A 21,431-nucleotide genomic window follows, 5' to 3' on the forward strand; every position below is an offset into this window, starting at 1 on the left:
TTTCATTGTGTGCACATAGAGCCTAGCCGTCAGCTGCAAACTAGTAGGGAACCCCCACATGGACTTCTTGGGGCCCAGCTCCCTCCTATCCAAGGGCCTGCTCTGCAGATTCCAGCCACTTCAGCATCCTCAAGCTCTGACCTCTGCCTCCTTAGCTCAGTGGGACTTTGTTTCTTCTTAGACTCCAGCACTCTGTGACATGGTAGGAAATGGACTCAGAAGACAAAGGAGCAGTCTTACACTTGTTGTCCACTACCTGAAAAGAGTTGCCGTATATATTTACTTTTATAGTTGTTTGGCAGGATGTTCCCATGATTCCAACATGGCTGGCACTCAGACAAGGAGTTTGAAGAGACTTTTGACTTCAATTCCAGTATTCTGTATATCACACCACAGCTGGCCTTCATTACATTACTTGTTATGAATAAATCCCTCAGAAAGTTGTGAGGGTTTATATTTTAGGTTAACTTATAGACTAGTAGAAAACTTTACTGATAGATAAGCACAGGCAAACATCTGGAAACTATGTTCCCTATTAGTCTGCTTTTATTTTTTAGATAAATCTTGGGCAGAATTGGGCTTCCCTGGTAGCTCAGATGGTAAAGCGTCTGCCTACAATGCAGGAGACCCAGGTTTGATCCCTGGGTCGGGAAGATCCCCTGGAGAAGGAAATGGCAACCCACTCCAGTATTCTTGCCTGGAGAATCTCATGAATGGAGGAGCCTGGTGGGCTACAGTCCATGGGGTTGCAAAGAGTTGGACACGACTGAGCAACTTCACTTTACTTCACTTCAGGGTAGAATTAGTGAATAATTAGTCTTTTTTTTTTTTTTTTTTTTGAAGGCTAATAAAGAGTATAATAAAGCAATTCTATAAGTACTTAGAAGTAGTACTTTCCTGCTGGTTCAGTTAAATAAATACTTTCTTTGTTTCCTATTACTTAATAGACACTTTATGTCAGGAAGGACCTTGGTTTTATCTTAACACTGTTAGCACAGAGTAATATTAAGATAGACTAAAACTAAGTCAGCACTTCTCTTGTCTTGGTATCTAGCAGCTTTTCCTTTGACACCCCTTTTCACATGTCAGGGTTTCTTGTTTAGGTTGCCAAGTCAATTAGCTGATACTGGAGATAAGAAAGAGGAGTCAAAGAGAAAAAATTTTAGATGATAATAGGAACTATAGAAATAGCTGAAGAAAAAAAGAGAAACAACTTCCCTGGAGGTCCAGTGGTTGAGACTTCACCTTCCAGTGGAAGGGTCACAGGTTTGATCCCTGGTCAGGAAAATAAGGTCCCACATTCCTCGGGGTGCAGCCAAAAATTCAAGAAAAGGGGAAGGGAGATTTTAAAAAATGGAGGGATGAGGAGTAAGTCAATTTAAAAGTCAGTTCAGTCACTCAGTCATGTCTGACTCTTTGCGACCCCATGGACTGCAGCACACCAGGTTTCCCTGTCCATCACCAATTCCCAGAGCCTACTCAAACTCATGTCCATTGAGTTGGTGATGCCATCCAGCCACCTCATTCTCTGTCATCCCCTTCTCTTCTCGCCTTCAATCTTTCCCAGCATCAGGGTCTTTTCAAATGAGTCAGTTCTTTGCATCAGGTGGCCAAAGTATTGGAGCTTCAGCTTCAGCATCAGTCCTTCCAATGAATATTCAGGACTGATGTTTCCTTTGGGATAGACTGGTTGGATCTCCTTGCTGTCCAAGGGACTATCAAGAGTCTTTTCCAACACCACATTCAAAAACATGAATTCTTCAGCTCTCAGCTTTCTTTATAGTACAACTCTCACATCCATACATGAGCACTGGAAAACCCATAGCTTTGACTAGACGTACCTTTGTTGGTAAAGTAATGTCTCTGCTTTTTAATATGCTGTCTAGGTTGGTCATAACTTTTCTTCCAAGGAGCAAGCATCTTTTGATTCCATAGCTGCAGTTAGCATCTGCTGTGATTTTGGAGCCCCCCAAAAGAAAGTCTGTCACAGTTTCCATTGTTTCCCCATCTATTTGCCATGAAGTGTTAGGACCAGATGCCATGATCTTAGTTTTCTGAATACTGAGTTTTAAGCCAACTTTTTCACTCTCCTCTTTCACTTTCAACAAGAGGCTCTTTAGTTCTTCTTCACTTTCTGCCATAAAGGAGGTGTCATCTCCATATTTGAGGTTATTGATATTTCTCCTGGAAGTCTTGATTCCAGCTTGTGCTTCATCCAGCCTGGCATTTCTCATGATGTACTCTGAATATAAGTTAAATAAACAGGGTGACAATATACAACCTTGATGTACTCCTTTCCCAATAAGGAACTAATCGTTGTTCCATGCCCAGTTCTAATTGTTGCTTCCTGATCTGCATATAGATTGCTCAGAAGGCAGGTCAGGTGATCTGGTAGTCCCATCTCTTTAAGAATTTTCCGCAGAAGGCTTTGGGATAGTCAATAAAGCAGAAGTAGATGTTTTTCTGGAACTCTCTTGCTTTTTCCATGATCCAGCGGATGTTGGCAATTTGATCTCTGATTCTTCTGCCTTTTCTAAATCCAGCTTGAACATCTACAAGTTCACGGTTCACATACTGTTGAAGCCTGGCTTGGAGAATTTTGAGCATTACTTTACTAGTGTGTGAGTTGAGTGCAGTTGTGCAGTAGTTTGAACATTCTTTGGCATTGCCTTTCTTTGGGATTGGAAAGAAAACTGACCTTTTCCAGGCCTGTGGCCACTGCCGAGTTTTCCAAATGTGCTGGCATATTGAGTGCAACACTTTCTTTTAGGATTTAAAATAGCTCAACTGGAATTCCATCACCTCTACTAGCTTTGTTTGTAGTGATGCTTCCAAAGGCCCATCTGACTTTGCATTCCAGGATGTCTGGCTCTAGGTGGATGATCACACCATCATGGTTATCTGGGTCAATAAGATCTTTTTTGTATAATTCTTCTGTGTATTCTTGCCACCTTTTCTTAATATCTTCTGCTCCTGTTAGGTCCATACCATTTCTGTCCTTTATTGTGCTCATCTTTGCATGAAATGTTCCCTCGGTATCTCTAATTTTCTTGACGATATTGCTAGTCTTTTCCATTCTATTGTTTTCCTCTATTTCTTTGCACTGATCACTGAGGCAGGCTTTCTTATCTCTCTTTGCTATTCTTTGGAACTCTCCATTCAAATGGATATATCTTTCCTTTTCTCCTTTGCCTTTTGCATCTTTTCTTTTCTCAGTTATTTATAAGGCCTCCTAGGACAACCATTTTGCCTTTTTCCATTTATTTTTCTTGGGGATGGTCTTGATCACTGCCTCCTGTACAGTGTCACAAACCTCTATCCATAGTTCTCCAGGCACTCTGTCTATCCAATCTAATCCCTTGAATCTATTTCTCACTTCTACTGTATAATCGTAAGGGATTTGATTTAGGTCATACCTGAATGGTCTAGTGGTTTTCCCTACTTTCTTCAATTTAATTCTAAATTTGACAATAATGAGTTCATGATCTAAGCCACAGTCAGCTCCCGGTCTTGTTTTTGCTGACTCTATAGAGCATGAAAGTGAAAGTGAAGTCACTCAGTCGCTCAGTGTCCAACTCTTTGCAACCCCATGGACTGTAGCCTATCAGGCTCCTCCGTCCATGGGATTTTCCAGGCAAGAGTGCTGGAGTGGATTGCCATTTCCTTCTCCAGGGGACCTTCCCGACCCAGGAATTGAACCCGGGTCTCCCACATTGCAGGCAGACGCTTTACCGTCTGAGCCACCAGGGAAGCCCCCTCTATAGAGCACAGGTTGGATTAAAGATTCACTGAGCATGGCCCCGCCCATCAGAACAAGACTCAGTTTCCCCCTCAGTCAGTCTCTCCCATCAGGAAGCTTCATAAGTCTCATATCCTATCTGGGCAGACAGAATGAAAACCACAATCACAGAAAACTAACTAATCTGGTCACATGGACCACAGTCTTGTCTAACTCAATGAAACTATGAGCCATACCGTGTAGGGCCACCCAAGATGGACGGGTCATGGTGGAGAGTTCTGACAGAATGTGGTCCACTGGAGAAGGGAATGGCAAACCACTTCAGTATTCTTGCCTTGACAACCCCATGAACCATATGAAAGGGCAAAAAGATAGGACAATGAAAGATGAATTCCTCAGGTTAGTAGGTGCCCGGTATGCTACTGGAGATCAGTGGAGAAATAACTCCAGAAAGAATGAAGAGACGGAGCCAAAGCAAAAACAACACCCAGTTGTGGATGTGACTGGTGATGGAAGTAAAGTCCAATGCTGTAAAGAACAGTATTGCAAAGGAACTTGCAATGTTAGGTCATAAATCAAGGCAAATTGGAACTGGTCAGACAGGAGATGGCAAGAGTGAATGTTGACATTTTAGGAATCAGCGAACTAAAATGGACTGGAATGGGTGAATTTAACTCATATTGCCATTATATCTACTACTGTGGGCAAGAATCCCTTAGAAGAAAGGGAGTAGCCATCATAGTCCACAGGAATCTGAAATGCAGTACTTAGATGCAGTCTCAAAAATGACAGAATGATGTGTTCATTTCCAAGGCAAACCATTCAATATCACAGTAATCCAAGTCTATGCCCTGACCAGTTATGCTAAAGAAGCTGAAGTTGAATGGTTCTATGAAGACCTACAAGACCTTTTAGAACTAACACCCAAAACAGATGTCCTTTTCATTATAGGGGACTGGAATGCAAAAGTAGGAAGTCAAGAGATACCTGGAGTAACAGGCAAATTTGGCCTTGGAATACAAAATGAAGCAGGTCAAAGGCTAACAGAGTTTTGCCAAGAGGACACACTGGTTATAGCAAACACTCTCTTCCAACAACACAAGAGAAGACTCTACACATGGACATCACCAGATGGTTGATACTGAAATCAGATTGATTATATTCTTTGCAGCCAAAGATGGAGAAGCTTTATACAGTCAGCAATTTAAAAGTAGCCGTAATGTATTAAATTAGTATTTTTAGTGAAGTTATTGAATGACAACAATGGTGCACAAGGCGTGAAATATGAGCAGGATCACAAAATAATTTTCACTTTGAAAAAGATAAAATAGGAAAAAATAATAACAGTTTACAGAATAAGAAAAGACCTATAAGCATATGAAAAGATACGCAACCTCCCTTATAATTAAAGAAATGGAAATAAAAACTGTGAGATAACATCAGATTGGCAAAAATGAAGATGTATGATAATGCCCAATCCTGAAAAGAGTATGGGGAAGTAGGCATTTCCATTCACTGTGATGGGAGTATAAACTGGTATAGCCTTTTTGTATGACAGTTGTCAAAATCAGAAAGTAAAATGCACATACACTTTTATTCAGCAGTTTTGCTTTCAGAAATTTATTCTGAAACAGTATCCCCACAAGTGTGCAGAGATATGTGCCCGTAAAAAAATATTCCCTAAAGCACTGTGTGACACAAAACTGGAAACAATTGACCTGTCCAAGAATAGGGAGTTGATTGACTAAATTATGAGTACAGTCAGTCACACAGTGGAGTACTCAACAGTCATTAGAAGGGAGGAAGAAAGCGTCTATATGCAGCTAGAGAAAGATTCTAAGATTTATTATTATGTGAAAAAAGTTACAAGGTGCTCAGCAGTGTGTTTAATCTGCTCTCTCTTATGTAAATACTTTGGGCTTGGATACGTGTATTGGTACTGAGAGAAAATTATTCTGGAAGGATACTGAAAAAATGTATTAACAATGGTTTACCCCAAGGAGAGGAACTCGAGGGGCAAGGAGACAGTTTTCATTTTACACTTTTTCTACTATTTGAATTTTTCTAATAATATTTGTATACTAGTTTTTAATTTCAGGTATGACTATCTGAGAGTAGGATCATAAGCCATTTAAATTCTTATACTTTTTGTGTGCTTAAAATATATATAATATACATATATGTTCTACGTATATGATTAGTACAAAAGAGAAAATGTATGTTTGCTTTATTGTGAATTTTAAGTTATTGGATTATAGTAAAGTTCTTTAAGTTGATGCCTAGAAAGAATTCCTATTTTCCCCTAATCATTTCTCCTCTGGGATGTGTTTTGTTTTTGCAGACCTTTTATCTATCCATAGTTGATTTATGTGAAAACGGCGGAAAACGTCCTAACACAAATAGCAGTGCTAGTTTCACCAAAGAACAAGCGGACACCATTCGCAGAATTCGAAGTAGTAAGGACAGTTGGGACATGCTGGGAGTCAAGCCTGGGGCCTCAAGGTAAGCGGTGCTCTCAGGTACTAGTGCTGCCTTCTGTTATGAAGATTCAGTCATCAGAGTACAGTGTGACATCTTCTTGTAATGGGCTAGACATATGAAGATGTGTGGAAACAGACTACTTAACACTACTCCTTCACCGAATTCAGTGAGTACCAAAGAAGGGAAATAGAGGGCACAGTTGCCTGGTGTGGGAACTGTCGTGTGTCTGTTGTGTGAGTACCTTTTGAAATGGTATGCTCTGCTTTTGTTGACCAAGAGTCTAGAAACAAATGTCACCTCAATATATACACATATAATCACAAAAGAGAATTCTTAAAGCATAGAATTTTTGAAAAAGAAAGAATGTTAGCAATCAACTTGTTGAAACACTTCATTTCATAAGTGGGAAAACTGGACTCAGGGAAACTAAACGCAGTCAGGGACTCCAGGAGTTAGAGGTAGGATTGACCCCGAACCCAGTGTGTCTTCCGGTCTCTGACTCTGTGTCTCTCAAAAATCATTGTGGTTCCTCATCTGTGTGTGTTTGTATTAAATTATTTTATTTTAGCCAAAATAATTATTTTGGAGAAAAAGAAATACAATCACTACTCTTCATGAAAGAAATAAATCATTACCTAGTATGACTATGTAACTTTTCCCCCAGTCTTATTGAAATATAATTGACATACAACACTGTATAAGGTTAAGGTGAATAGCATGATTTAACTTACATACGTTGTGAAACAATTACTGAAATGAGTTTAGTGAACATTCATCATCTCATAGAGATAAATAAAAAAAATGTTTTTTCCTTGTGATTAGAACTTTTGGAATCTACTCTCCTAAGAACTCTCAATTGTTATCTCACTTTTAACTCTATAATAATACTTTTACTATGCATATTATTGGAGTTCTCAGATCTTTTTATTTTGCACCATAGCTTTCCTCCCTATGCTTCTCCCTTTCTACTTTTTCACCTTGATTCCCAGAAAAGAAAAAAGTACATCTCAAAACTTTGCCTTATCAGCATCAACAACATTAAGTATCTCTTCTACATTTTGGTCTCCTAGCATGTCTTCCGGAGAAGGCAATGGCACCCCACTCCAGTACTCTTGCCTGGAAAGTCCAATGGATGGAGGAGCCTGGTAGGCTGCAGTCCATGGGATCGTTAGGAGTAGGACATGACTGAGCGACTTCACTTTCACTTTTCACTTTCATGCATTGGAGAAAGAAATGGCAACCCACTCCAGTGTTCTTGCCTGGAGAATCCCAGAGATGGGGGAGCCTGGTGGGCTGCCGTCTCTGGGGTTGCACAGAGTCGGACACGACTGAAGCGACTTAGCAGCAGCAGCAGCAGCATGTCTTCAGGTTAAGAAGAGAAGAGGGGATGGGAAGAAAGTGAAGTTGCTCAGTCATGTCCGACTCTTTGCAACCCCATGGACTGTAGCCTACTAGGTTCCTCGCTCCATGGGATTCTCCAGGCAAGAGTACCAGAGTGGGTTGCCATTTCCTTCTCCAGAGGATCTTCCTGACCCAGGGATCGAACCCAGGTCTCCCGCATTCCAGGCAGACACTTTAACCTCTGAGCCACTAGGGATGGGAAGAGCGAGACAGTTATTGGTCACCCTTGATTTGACAGGCGTTACTGAGGATGCTTTAAACACCTGACGAAATTCAGATGACCTTGTAGCGTAAAGTTAATTGGTGGCTTTTGGGGCTTCCCACGTGGCACAGTGGTAAAGAATCTGCCTTCCCATGCAAGAGATGCAAGAGACTTGGGTTCGATCCCTGGGTGGGGAAGATCCTCTGAAGAAGGGAATGGCTACCCACTCCAGTATTCTTGCCTGGAGAATTCCATGGACAGAGGAGCCTGGTGGGCTACAGGCCATAGGGTTGCAAAGAGTCGGGCACAACTGAGCAACTAATATTACTTTTACTATTGTATATCAAATTCAGCTTTTTTGTTGTTTTGTCCTTTCCCTTATGGACCCTGCTCCCTGGCTGACTTTGTCCGCTGTTTGCTTCTGGAACTACATGCCGTGTCTCTGTTCCCTCTCTGGCCTCTGCCAGTTCTCTCCCTGTGGCTCTGTGTTTCCCATCACCGGATCAATTCCTGAAACCCATCTTCTTGCAGAGTCCTCCTCCAGGGGGGCCTTGCCCTGATGGCCTCTTGTCCTCATCGCTTCCATCAGCAATTATTTGCTGAGTGCCAAATGCCTGTGAGGCGCTAACCACTAATTTTCAGTTGATCATGTTTGTATACTCACTTTGTATTGTCTGTTTTTCTACTTGAATGTTACATATTATTTGTCCATTGTTTGTTTCCCAGTCCTTTAGTCTAACCTTTGAGAAAGGGTCACGATAATTTCAGACATGCTTACTGCAAGAGGTGTTCTGTTATCCAGGCAGCTGAAATGCAGTGGGCAGAGGGTGGGGCTGACCTCCCTACTGACATAGAGCTCTGCTTTTTCTTTGCAGGGATGAAGTCAATAAAGCATATCGGAAGCTTGCTGTGCTGCTTCACCCTGACAAATGTGTAGCACCTGGTAGTGAAGATGCCTTCAAAGCCGTTGTGAATGCCCGAACAGCCCTCCTGAAAAACATCAAGTAGAAAATAGGAAAAAAAGACAGGTGTAGGCCTCAAGTCCAAACAGACTTTCTCTGAAAGTAAAATAGCCAACATGGGTTTTTCCTCCACAAAATTCTTACAGCCCTTTTCACTCACGTGCTGTCATTTGTGAATCAGTAATTTGGCTGCCTGTTTCCATGTCACAGATATTTTGCAGAGAGACAAAATGAAGAGAACCGAGTGCCACTTATACACTGTCGTTCATTTTCTATTTCTGAATGATGATAGATTTTTTTTTTTCTCATGAGTTGGTAAGCTCTGTCGGTATAGCATCACTTAGGCACTTTGCTCAGGAAAGTCCACAAAGTTTCTGGAAGAAGGATAGGAGGATCCTTTTGCTTTTTCTTTATTAAAAAACATTCATCATCAGAGGAAAAAAAAACAAAAATGGAAGCAGACATAGTAGAACCCCTGAAAGTGTGGTGACTTTACAAGCAAGTTGCCCCTTTACAATGAGTTTCTAAGGTGATATTTTAAGCATCAGTCTGCTTAATTAATGAATGAACTCTTGGCAGCCCTTCGGAAGTGAAACAAGGTGATGCTATCCTGAGCTGAGTGGCCCTTTTTTGACGTTCGGTCTGTGCCCCTTCTCCATCACCGGGGGAGAGACCAGCCAGTCCTGAGAGTAGAGGTGGCGGTAGCCGCAGGTTCTGGTAGACTGGCTGCTGCTAGACCTGCCCCTGGGTCTGAGGCCTTTCCCTGGCCGTGGGAGTGCTGGTAGCTGTAGGGGCGTCTTCACCTAGGAGTCTGGAGTCAGATCCCAAGACACAAATGCCTGCAGGTCAAACTGGATTGTGCACACATTCCCAGAGGGCCTGACCCGCCTGGTTCGGGCATGTCTGATGCCCTAGGAGAGCCCCCATAGGAGGCTTATGCCTTTCCTTGTTGCAGCATCATTTGCCAAGACAGGTGGGAAAGGCAGGGTTGCGTCTCAACAGGGGGCCTCCCTTCGCTTCCTCGTCAGTGTGAGCTCCCCTTCCCTCTTCTGTTCCTGCCTTGTCTCTCAAGGCACCGCATCTGCCACCACGTCTCTCTTCTCGAATCCCCGCCTTCCGGCTATTGCCTCCTCTGTCCTGTGCAGCCTTTGCCGGGGCCTGGTAGACCAGAGACAAGTATAGATCCTTGGGGTGGTGGACGGAGAGATCTTAAGGCCTGTGTGGGAAGAATTTGTTACTTTTGTTTAGGTTCCAAATTTCTGATCAGTAATACTTTTAAGCTGCAGATTATGAAAATTAATTTCACATAGAGAAATCCATTCTCTTGCTATCGTCTCTCTCTCAGTATCCAAGAGATGGATGAAGATCAAGTGTCAGGACCGGCCTTCCTTCCAGAGCTCACAGAATAGAGTCACCACATGGCGTGTTACACCATCACTCTCACGTTACTCAGATTGTTAGCTGTGACCAAGCTGCACTAATTGGGGCTTTAAAGTATTTGAAGCTTTGCCATCAGTGAATTTTAAGCAGCTATCCCATATTGATTGCCAAGTAGCATTTGCCTTACCCTACCTGAGAAGAAAAACCACTTTCATTTAATTCAAACCCACTGCAGCTTACTGAACCCTTCCCTTCTCCAGAGCAGCTTCGCTTTGTGTGGCTACCCTTGGGCAGCACTGAGCTGCTTGTCAGGAAACCAGAGCATTGTTTTCTAGTAAGAGTTTTCATTTTGATATTAAAAATGCTTTTTTTTCTTAGTAAAATTGAGATATGAGATATGATTTTTTGTGGGATTTTCCTCTTGCCTTTTAATTTTAACTAGCTTCTGGGCCTGTAAAACTCAGGCCAAAGTTCTTCAGGGTTTTAATTTTGCTGTTGGCCTTCATCATGGCCAAAGTAACAAACATAGATCTGTTCTTGTGGCAGAACTTAAGAGTCACATGAGTGAGGAACTGTGCATGGTGGTGTCAGCCCACATTGACATGACAGCTCACTTGTGTATGTGGCCCTGTGTAAAAACTGGTGCCAGTTTTCATCACTGTCATTAAACACTAGATGGGTCACCTCATTCAGCTACATTGTGCAGATGAGCAGTTATAGCAGATAGAGTTCTCTAGTTCTTCCATTCACATCCTTATGTAATGAGTGACTTGTTGACATTTAGCCTGGTCTTGATTCTTAGGTCTTGCTCAGTTCCCAGCACCTTGATTACTAATGTTAAGGATGGCCATGTACTACTTCATTTATGGAAAAGAAAGAAAAGAAAGATAAAGGTTCAGGGTCCTAGAATTTTTCTGATTTCCATAATCCTGAGTAGAATGTCAAGAAGTAATGAAATGAAGCCTGATCTGCAATGAAAAGTAACTTCATATAAAATTTTACAGATCTCTGTGCATTAATTTAAATTCTTGGTACAAATGTATATTTTTTAGTTCAACCTTATTAAAATTCTTCAGCCAGTTAGGATTGCACAATACATCAGTGAGAGTAACAACTAGCAGAATAATTTCAATGGCTAAAAAAAATTTTATACAGAATCTTGTTTTTTCAAAAAAGAACAAGAAGTTTGAACAGCTGTTATTCAAGAAAAGCCATTTCTTCTGCATCTGAGTCACCAAGAGTGAACACTTTAAAAACTTGTTAGAAATCCCTGGAGGTTTTTGAAATTAATCGCCAACCTACCTAAGAACTTTAAAATATACCATCCTTTTGTTCCTCCCTTCCTCTTTCATGGCTCCTTTTGAATCAATATTCTCAACTGTCAACGTGTCTCTTACTTCAGCAATGTCGTTTATTTCTTTGCATGAATGTGTGCTTGGTAAAGTCCGGACTTGGAGATGTTGTGCTGCTTCCCAAGATAAATTGCTCTGATTCTGTAGATTGCACTCTGTGCTTTAAGGCTCACATTTACCTCAGGAAACTCACTTTAGTATGTTTTGTTTTGGGTTTTTTTGCATTGAATTCTCAAATGGTAATTATTTCTTTATACTGGTAAACTAGTACCTAATTTACTGTTCACTAAGTGAGCCATAGATAAGGCAGCTAAATTTCTGAAAGAAAAAATAGGCAGCCCTTGGTTGCTGTGAATCAGTAATAAGGTCCCTATTTCTCAAAGAGCAATGACAGAATCTCAAGGGGAAGGAGGTATTTCGGTCTCATGTTAGAAAGGGGGGGGGGTTGTGCACATTGCCTTTGACAGGGTGTCAGTATCTGTCCCCTAAGCAATTTCAGTGGGCCCTAGAATGTCACTCCCTTCTCTACTACACTCTGTCTAGCTCACTCTGAGTCTGACTACATTTTTGTGAAACTTTTGCAGAGAAATTAAGCCGCGAAATGGAGCTAACCTCCTTCCATTGCAAGTTTTGCAAAGGGAAGAGGGGTTCATATTTCTCATGATAGGTACCTAGCACAATTGTAAGAGACAGTTACTAATGTTTATATGTTGGTGTTTCCATTAAGCATTTCTAGAGGAGACGAAAGCTTAAACTTGTGGTGTGGATGAGTTAGATCATGTCTGACAAGCAGTGCAATATGAAGCTGTGCAATAAAGGCTGTGTTGTGAAATGAAGCACTGGAAAGCTGGACAGTTCGGGTTAGCTTCCTGCAGCAGTTGCCCGCAGGATGGTCTGCCCTTGGCCCAGGAATGCAGTCTCTAAAGAAACCCTTTGCTCTTACGAGGTAATTTATGTATTTGCTTTCTGTTGAAATAATGGAAAATGTTAAAGCTAACAGCTGTCTATGTCTTGTATAGAGAGTGTCATATGTATTTAAGTTGTGTATTTTTATAAAGTAAAGCCAAATGCCAAACACTGGTCTGTGGGCTGCACTCATTTGTTGAGACACTGGTCTTTGAAGCAGAAGCTGGCCGTTACCGACTGAGATCATAGATAAGACATCTTGCTTTAGTTGCCAGTGGGTAAAATGAAGGAAATGGTATTCAGTGGTCCCTCAGGCTGTTCTAACCTTAATTAAGTTGTGATGAAAGTCTCTGCTCTCTTAAAGAAAGATGCTAATATTATGTTTGCCTTTTTAATTCAAATGAAACTATTGTTATCTCATTTTAATAATGCAGGTCTAATTCAGCTAATTAGTCCCTGGACAACAGGAATCCTTAAGTTACAGACTATGGTGAATGCGAATTTGAAAGTAAAAGCCTTGTAGGCCCAGCCCACAGAAGGCTTCAAACCAGAGCTCTAATTTTCATTGTGAGTGACGTTCCCTATCACCTGAGAATGCGCTCACTCCTGGGGAACCGCTCTACCCTCTCCATACTGCTGACGTGTTCTGAAGCAGAGCTGCCAAATCCTCCTATGACCTCCCCCTTGCTCCTTGGTCACAGAGCTTGGCCCGAGAGATGGGAATGTCACCCAAGCTCTGGAGAAGGAAATGGCAGCCCACTCCATGGAATCCCATGGACAAAGGAGGCTGGCAAGTCCATGGGGTTGCAAGAGTTGGACACGACTTAGCGACTAAACCAGCACCACCACCACCTGAGATCTTTCTAGTTGGAATCTAGGAAGACAGACTTTCTCTCAGGAGAGACAGATAGGAGGAGTCCTCCTGCTGATGCTGGCAACCGTGATTTCAACCTCATGGAAAAAATCAGAGCGAATGAAACAGACATTCAGAGACTGTATTGGTATGGCAAAGATGTTCCTTGCAGTCCCCAGGGTCCCCTGAACTGGCTGCTCTACAAGCCCATCAGCTACCCCAGAATCCTCCCAATCAATCTCCACTTCCTGGTTTTCTGCTTAAGTTTGTTGGAGTTTGCTTTCTGTTACTTGCAACCAAAAGGATATTAGAAAATAATAGACATTAAGGGTCATAAGCAGGAATGAGAAAGCTATGGTCTGTAGACTGGTACAGTACTTGATAAGTAAAGTGTGACATTTTAGATACTAAGTGCTGGGGTCCAGCCCTGGTTGATCCAGGGAATTCGAAGTGGGGACGACGTCGGCGAGGATCAGGAAACAACTGCTTAATTAAACATTAATTAAGGATATAAAGAGTAATAGAATGAGGATAGCTCAGTGAGGAAACTCAGTGGAGAAAGGCGGCTGAAATAAGGATAGCTCAGTGAGGAAATTCAGTGGAGAAAAGAGGCTGAAGTAATTCAGCCAGAAGGTGAGAGAAAGAACGACATGGGGAGACCAAGTTTCAGTGAACAAGACCCGCACTTTATTTTCCAAAGTAGTTTTTATACCTTAAGTTATGCATAGAGGATAATGGGGGAAGGGGTAGAGTCATGCAAGGACAGCAGTTCCTGATCCTAATCGAAGCCAGGCTTTCAAACATATCATATGCAAAAGTTTAGATGATTTACATCATCTTCTGGCCAGGAGGCCTGTTAACATTTTAAGAAACTTATTTTTCTCTAAAGGTGATTATTCTAAAGTCAAGCGCCAGCCTCCAAAAAAGCATTGGATAAAGTTGCATTCCTATAGGGCAAAGGTGTGGTGGGCTACAACAAAAAAGAATTAACTCAAGGGTCCAAGGTTACAAACATTAAAGCTACTACTTACACCAATTATATTAATCAATACACTGCCAAGGACACAGTAGGTAAGGGGTATGGAGACTTAGCAGCAAACATTGGCCCAACAAGTGAAAAACCCTTCACCAATACAATTTCTAATCAATCTTTTAACTACTCAAAGGAATCTGTGTTTAGACAGTTTAGAACATCTCCTTCCTCTCACAGTTGGGAGGCTCTGAACAATCACATGAGGCCGGAAAAACCTATTCAGGCAGGCTAAAGGATTTCCAAAGGAGTTTGTAGGTTGAAACACTGTCACACCCAGGAATTATTAACTGGAGCTGTAAGCTAACTCTTTTTCAGAGAGAGGTAGTGGGGGACAGCCCCCCGTAAAGTCAGAGGTGTAGGTGAAAGCACAAAGCAGAAAGTAGGCAGACTCTGGTTTTGGGGGTAGATGCTCGAGAATTTCCAGGGGGACTCCTGAGGCTCGATCCCGCCTTTGCGTATGCCGAGCCTCCTTCCTCATGACCTTTGCCACGGGCGGAGTTCCTCACGCTGGCTCCTGGCAGTGATAGAATTCCAGTTGAACTATTCCAGATCCTGAAAGATGATGCTGTGGAAAGTGTTGCACTCAATATGCAATATGCCGGCTCCCGGCAACTAAGTATATCCAGATACTTGGTGTTTCTGTTTTAAAACAATAATAACCAAGTGTAAACTGAGAAGAATTAGGTTTACTCATTTTGTTTCAGGATCAATTTGAGATGCACAATTTTATCTAGCTTTTTTGTTTCCTTTTGATCCATTGCCTGTCAAGGGTACTTCTAATATGGTAAATTTCTAATCAAACTTTATTGTTAAAACAGTCATTCACCATGCATTTATTGAGCACCTACTGTATGCCAGGCTCTGTTCTAGGCACTGAGGATATAACAGAGCACAGAATCAACAAAAATCCCTGCCCTGTGGAGCTTACATTCTTCTTGCTATTCTTTTGCATTTGTGGAATTTTGAAGAAAGCTTCATTTTTCCTTATAGGTTTATTTCTGAAGAGGCGAATTTGCATTTTTGGACTGCTCTTCAAGATATGCAGTTTTGCAATTAATACTCTGCTGCTACATATGGAAGACCATGTAGGTTGTTAAAATGCTGTATTAGTTTTTTTCTTGAGAACTTGACCACTATCATTATCCAAAGTGGTTTTTCCCGTTGACCTGGAGGACACAGTACTTAACTTTAGGGGTTTCTTTATATATGTTTTATATTAAATAATTAAAATATCAATATCTTCTCCCATAGCAGTTGATAAGGTTGTGTTCGTTCTGAGGGGAAAATACCTAGACTCTCAGTTGTTGTTTTAGTTTAGTGGTGTTTACCTCTAATCTCACCCAGTTAAAATTCTAATTAGCAGCCTGTTCTAAAGGATGCTTGGACTTTAGGAAAATTATTTCTCTGTGCATCCTAAACAGTTACGTGTTAGTGGTAATTATAGAATCAGCAGATGTAGCCCATAAGCACTTGTACTAGGGAAGAGAAAGTAAAAGTCTATGACTGAGAAAAATGGAGGTGCTGCCTGCCTCAGATACCAGGATGTGAACATTCTGCTGGTTTCAGAATAAGAGAGAAAACAAAAAGGTTCATGCAATAAATGCTAAAGAGAGAGGCATCGTATTAGGATAAATGTATTTAAGTTTACGCTTTTAACATCACTACATATAAAAGCGACCTACCAGGCAGTTACTGCCTCCTAGGGGAGATGTCGGTCTTCCCAGGTGGCGCTGGTGGTAAAGAACCCACCTGCCATGCAGGCAGACAGAACAGATGCGGGTTTGATCCTTGGGTTGAGAAGATCCCCTGGAGAAGGAAATGGCAACCCTCTCCAGTATTCTTGCCTGGAGAATCCTGTGGGCAGAGGAGCCTGGTGGGCTACAGTCCATAGAGTCACAAGAGTTGGACACAACTTAGCAACTAAACCACCACAGGGGAGATGTCAGCATTTATATGAGAGGATGCTAAATCCCGACGCTGTTCCCTCCTGCTCACAGTGCTGGTGGGGAGAGCACCTGGCCCACGAAAGTGATCAGTTTCAAGAAAGGACTGCTGGCATGCTGGACAAGGACTCTTTAGTGAAGCGTCCTAGTGAAATTTTAGATATAAGGAAAATCAGTATGGCTTTGTGTGGTGAGGCACAGAGCCAAGCTGCTCTTCATGAGAAATGAACAAAACTTCCAGGGGTTGGGGCTACCTAAAGGGAAAGGAAGAAAACTTGGATGAGCAGGAGCTGAAAGCTGGGGTACAAAGAAGGATTATTAGAAAGATCTTAGATATTAAAAATTATTAGATAATCCTAGAAAGAGAGCCAGTAAGAAGTTCCCAGTGACGGAAACAATCAAAGGACTTTTCAGAACATGCATGGCTTTAGTAATGCTGGCCACATTTTACAGATAAGAAAACTGAGGCTCAGAGAGGGTAAGTGACTTGCTCTAAGTCAAACAGAAAGCTGTTCAAACCCAAGCTTATCCAACTTTAGAACCCAGGCTCTCAGTGTACGCTATCAGCCTCACGCTCCAAATTTTAAAGTACTCTGCTTCATATTCGTAAGTAATGTTGTAACTGCTTTACCATGTTACTTACATAGATATAAATAGGCCTGCCTTTTTGGTGGGGTTGCTTTTTTTTTTTTTTGGTTCTGGATCTCATCAAAAGTGAGGTCATATTATATATACTTTTATTTGTCTTTCTCTTCTCATTCAATAGTACCTCATAAAAATCTTAAGTCAGTTGGTTTAGATTTAATTCAGTCTTTTTAGTGGCTGAATAATAATAATTATGTTGGTATGTTGTAAATAATTCAGCCACATGACTTTGTTTCCAGCTTTCTGTCACTACAAATAATGCTGCAATTTTATGCATGTTTGTATGTTTTTATGAACTAGCAGGGTTTTTTAATTAACCCTTTTAAAAAATTGAACTGAATAGTCAATGGAAGGCTTAAAACTCAATATTCAAAAAACTGAGATCATGGCATCTGGTCCTATCACTTGATGGCAAATAGATGGGGAAACAGTGGAAACAGTGACAGACTTTATTTTCTTGGGCTCCAAAATCACTGCAGATGGTGATTGCAGCCATGAAATTAAGACACTTTCTCCTTGGAAGAAAAGCTATAACCAACCTAGACAGCTTATTAAAAAGCAGAGACATTACTTTACCAGCAAAGGTCTGTATAGTCAAAGCTATAGTTTTTCAGTAGTCATGTATGGGTATGAAAGTTGGACCATAAAGAAAGCTGAGCACCGAAGAATTGATGCTTTTGAACTGTGGTGTTGGAGAAGACTCTTGAGAGTCACTTGGACAGCAAGGAGATCCAACTAGTCTATCCTACAGGAAATTAGTCCTGAATATTTATTGGAAGGACTGATGCTGAAGCTGAAACTCCAGTATTTTGGCCACCTGTTGGGCAGAACTGACTCATTGGAAAAGACCCTGATGCTGGAAAAAATTGAAGGCAGGAAGAGAAGGGGGTGACGGAGGATGAGATGGTTGGATGGCATCACCAGCACGATGGACATGAGTTTGAGTAAGCTCTAGAAGTTGGTGAAGCCTGGCATGCTGCAGTCCATGGGGTTGCAAAGAGTAGGACATGACAGTGACTGAACTGACTGAAAAATTGAAGTATAGTTACAAACATTGTGTTTGCTTCAGGTATACAGCAAAGTGATTCAGTTATTTATTTCAGATTTTTTTCCATTATAGGTTATTATAAGATATTGAATATAATTTCATGTGAATAGCCCTGCATTTTTAAAAAGACCACAAAGGTACAATTTTCCTCATTAATGGCCCAAGTTCAAATTTTTGTCCTTAGGAATGAAAAAAACCTCTGTCTGAGGTGTGCCCAAGCCAAGAGGGAGTTAACTTGACAAGTTAACAGCAAATAAAAATATGGAATGTGATATATCTGGTATTTATTAACAGGGCTATTTAAGTGAAATTTTGAACAAACTGTGGTAGAACCCTCTGATGCCTCCAGAACAACCTGAAAATTGTGTCTTAGGGGATATCTGCCCTGAGAACCTTAAGAAATAACTGGTAGGCAGAGACATTCCTTTATAGCACCTGTCAGCCTTATGATTTTGTTTCTGGGTAATTTTCACATCCCTAACTTATTCTTTTGTCATCTTTAGAACTGAGAAGCTATTAAAGGGCTGTTTCCCTCTCTCACTCCACCCCAAAGCTTAGCATTTCGCACTAGAATCACTAGCATTGCAGGAGGAAAAGCTGCTTCATATTCACCATACTGTATAGAGTGACTGACTGGGGCGTGGGTTTTAGGGGATGGGGTCAGGTAGGCGTGACTTTCTTTTTAAAATATATTTTACTGGAGTACAGTTGAGTTACAGGGTTGTTAATTTCTGCTATATAGCACAGTGACTCGGTTATACATACTTAAATACGCATGCTTTTTCATGTTCTTTTCCATTATGGCTTATCGCAGGATGTTGAATATAGTTCCCTGTGCTGTATGGTAGGACCTCGTTGTTTGTGCCCAGTTGCTTCAGTTGTGTTCGACTATTTGCCACCCTGTGGACTGCAGCCCACCAGGCTCCTCTGTCCATGGGGATTCTCCAGGCAAGAATACTGGGGTGGGTTGCTATGCCCTCCTCCAGGGGGTCTTCCTGACCCAGGGATCGAACCCGAGTCTTTTCTGTCTGCTGCACTGACACGAGGGTTCTTTACCACTAGCACCACCTGGGAAGCCCACCTTTCGTTTACCCATTCCATATATAATAGTTTGCATCTGCTAATCCCAATGGTTTGACTTTCTGCCTTATGCTTATCTATGTTATTTGAGTTCTCCCAATGAATGTCAACTACTTTAATCATCTAAGATGTTATATGAAACCAAAGACTAAATATAGCACCCGATTAAAAAAGAGATTCACTCTGAAGCTTGTGTGGGGACTCTACAGTATGGACGCTCTGGGCTATAATTAAATCTTCTTTACATTAGTAGAAACTTCAGACTAAAACAGAAAAAATGCTTTTAGTAATTTAGAAGTTTTTTAAAAGCTAATGGCATCAGTGCTCTCTGGCTGGAATTTCAGATTCACTTACTGTAGTTACATATCCGCAAAGACACTTTCTCAGGTAACACAGAAGCAGTGGAATTGAAGTCAGAAGGCCTGAGACAGAGGCTTATCTGTTAATAGTGTTGTGTGAGGGGCCCCCTTCTGAGGTTCGATTCCTCCATTATTAGATGATGTTGTTGGTTACATTACACCTGTGGCCCTTTCTGGTCTTCCCAGGTAGCACTAGTGGTAAAGAACCTGTCTGCCAACGAGACACAAGAAACATGGGTTCAATTCATAGGTCGAGAAGAACCCCCAGAGAAGGAAATGGCGACCCACTCCTGTCTTCTTGCCTGGAGAATCCCATGGACAGAGGAGCCTGGCAGGCTACAGTCCATGGGGTCACAGAGTTGGACACGACTGAAGCGACTCACTACACACACATGTGGTCCTTTCTAAAAATCATTATGTTTTGAGATTTTACAAAAGCAATAAATACTAGGCCTCCATATCTCTTGTACATAATTCTAGTGCAACACTCCTAGCCCCCAAAAAAAGAAGAGGAAGGAAAAGAAAAACTAATTTAGAAAAAAGTTAGTGAATTAAGTTTTTCCTAAAGTTAACAATAGGCATTGTTGAACCCTCTCATTTCTTTTGATAAAGAAACCCTAAAATTATTGCTACTTGAAAATATGATATGGCATCTCATTTTACAAAGGCAAATGTCACAGGTCTGAAATTTTTAGTAATAAAGCAATAAGACTCGGATGTTCAAAGATAATCTTTATTCTTGTGAAATGGAAGTTATCCTGGCTCCCAAGCTCACCATTTTCATCAAGGACAGATAAACTTAAAATTTGCCTTCTAAGGTAAGTTACTCATTTCTGGTTTTAAACATGATCAACTTGAGATTAAAACCCAGTAAATGCAAGGTCCCCACCGCCTCCTCATACTTCCACTACCCGCCTCTTCCCAGGGGAGATCTAGAGTTGGGACAGGGCTGCCTTACCTCTCATCTTTTGACCTTCTTGGCATCTTTCATCCCAGTGGCCTCACTGGCTCTAGATGGTCCCGTCTGGCCTGCCATCTGCTGATGTCATCATGGTCCCACCAGGGCTTCCAGATTGAAGGTCCCAGCACTCATCCTCCTAGGTGTCCATGCGGAGCCCAGGCTCTTCTGCTGCCTGGTCCTCTAAGCACCTCTACGCCCTGCTCACCTGGGCCGTCAGTAACATGGACCACTTTCCCTCAGCCCAGCAATGAGGCTCAACAGCCCCTCTTTCAGTCATCGCCACTCTATGCCGAGCTTCCCTGGTAAATTGCAATGCTCCCAGACTACACCTTGGAAACCACCTTGAACTTCTTTATCAGGCCAGGGAGTTTATGGTGTGCTGGTAAACTGACTCTAGGAGGCGGGTGAGAGCCCCAGTTTGTAGGTTTTGCCCAGTTTTCATGGCATAAACACTCTTTGTGGTTGATTCCAAGTTGGGAATAGATGCACCAGTAAACTTTCATGAACTGTGATAGCAGCAAACTCCAGCTTAGCTCTGGGTTTACCCGCAGAAAGTGGAGAAGGCAGGGTTTTGTGCATCCTCCAGTGTCTAAGCTCTCCTCACACCCCTCGAGAACCTCTCCTTTTAAATGATACAAATGGACTTACAAGACAGAAAGAGGCTCAGACTTAGAAAACAAACTTATTGTTGCTGGGGGATGGTATATAGTTAGGGAGTTTGGGAAGGTCATGTACACACTGCTATATTCAAAATGGATAACCGACAAGGACCTATTGTGTAGCACATGGAACTCTGCTCAATGTTGTGTGCCAGCCTGGATGGGAAGGGGGTTTGTGGGAGAATGGATACATGTATATGTTTGGCTGAGTCCCTTCACTTTTCCCCTTAAACTACCACACATTGTTAATCAGCTATACCCCAAAACAAAAGGTTTAAAATTTGGGGGGACAAAAAGAAGATCCTCTTTATCTCATCCCTTCAACCAGATGGTTAACCCTTTGGGGCAGGGCTTAAGATTCAGCCTCATTTCTTACAGCACTTGTCACAGTGACTTGTAGGAGGCACTCATTAATTCTGTTGACTGA

At 41.7% G+C, this 21,431-nt stretch overlaps 1 protein-coding gene across 3 annotated transcripts in view; it reads left to right on the forward strand.

The window, feature by feature from the left end:
- The window catches only part of DNAJC27 (DnaJ heat shock protein family (Hsp40) member C27), a 37,993-nt gene extending 25,401 nt beyond the window's left edge, over positions 1-12,592 (forward strand). The window contains exons 6-8 of one of the 3 annotated variants that reach the window (XM_061433129.1): positions 6,081-6,241; positions 8,699-8,851; positions 12,245-12,592. In XM_061433129.1, the coding sequence (XP_061289113.1) occupies positions 6,081-6,241; positions 8,699-8,831 (294 nt within the window). In that variant the 3' untranslated portion in view covers positions 8,832-8,851; positions 12,245-12,592. Of the gene's footprint in view, positions 1-4,690; positions 4,874-6,080; positions 6,242-8,698 lie in introns of those variants that run through there. The other 2 variants (XR_009739512.1, XM_061433128.1) reach the window with 2 other exon arrangements.
- The last annotated feature ends 8,839 nt before the right edge of the window (positions 12,593-21,431 follow it).

This window comes from Bos javanicus, chromosome 11 (assembly GCF_032452875.1).
Source record: "Bos javanicus breed banteng chromosome 11, ARS-OSU_banteng_1.0, whole genome shotgun sequence".
In the NCBI taxonomy this organism is placed as follows: domain Eukaryota; kingdom Metazoa; phylum Chordata; class Mammalia; order Artiodactyla; family Bovidae; genus Bos; species Bos javanicus.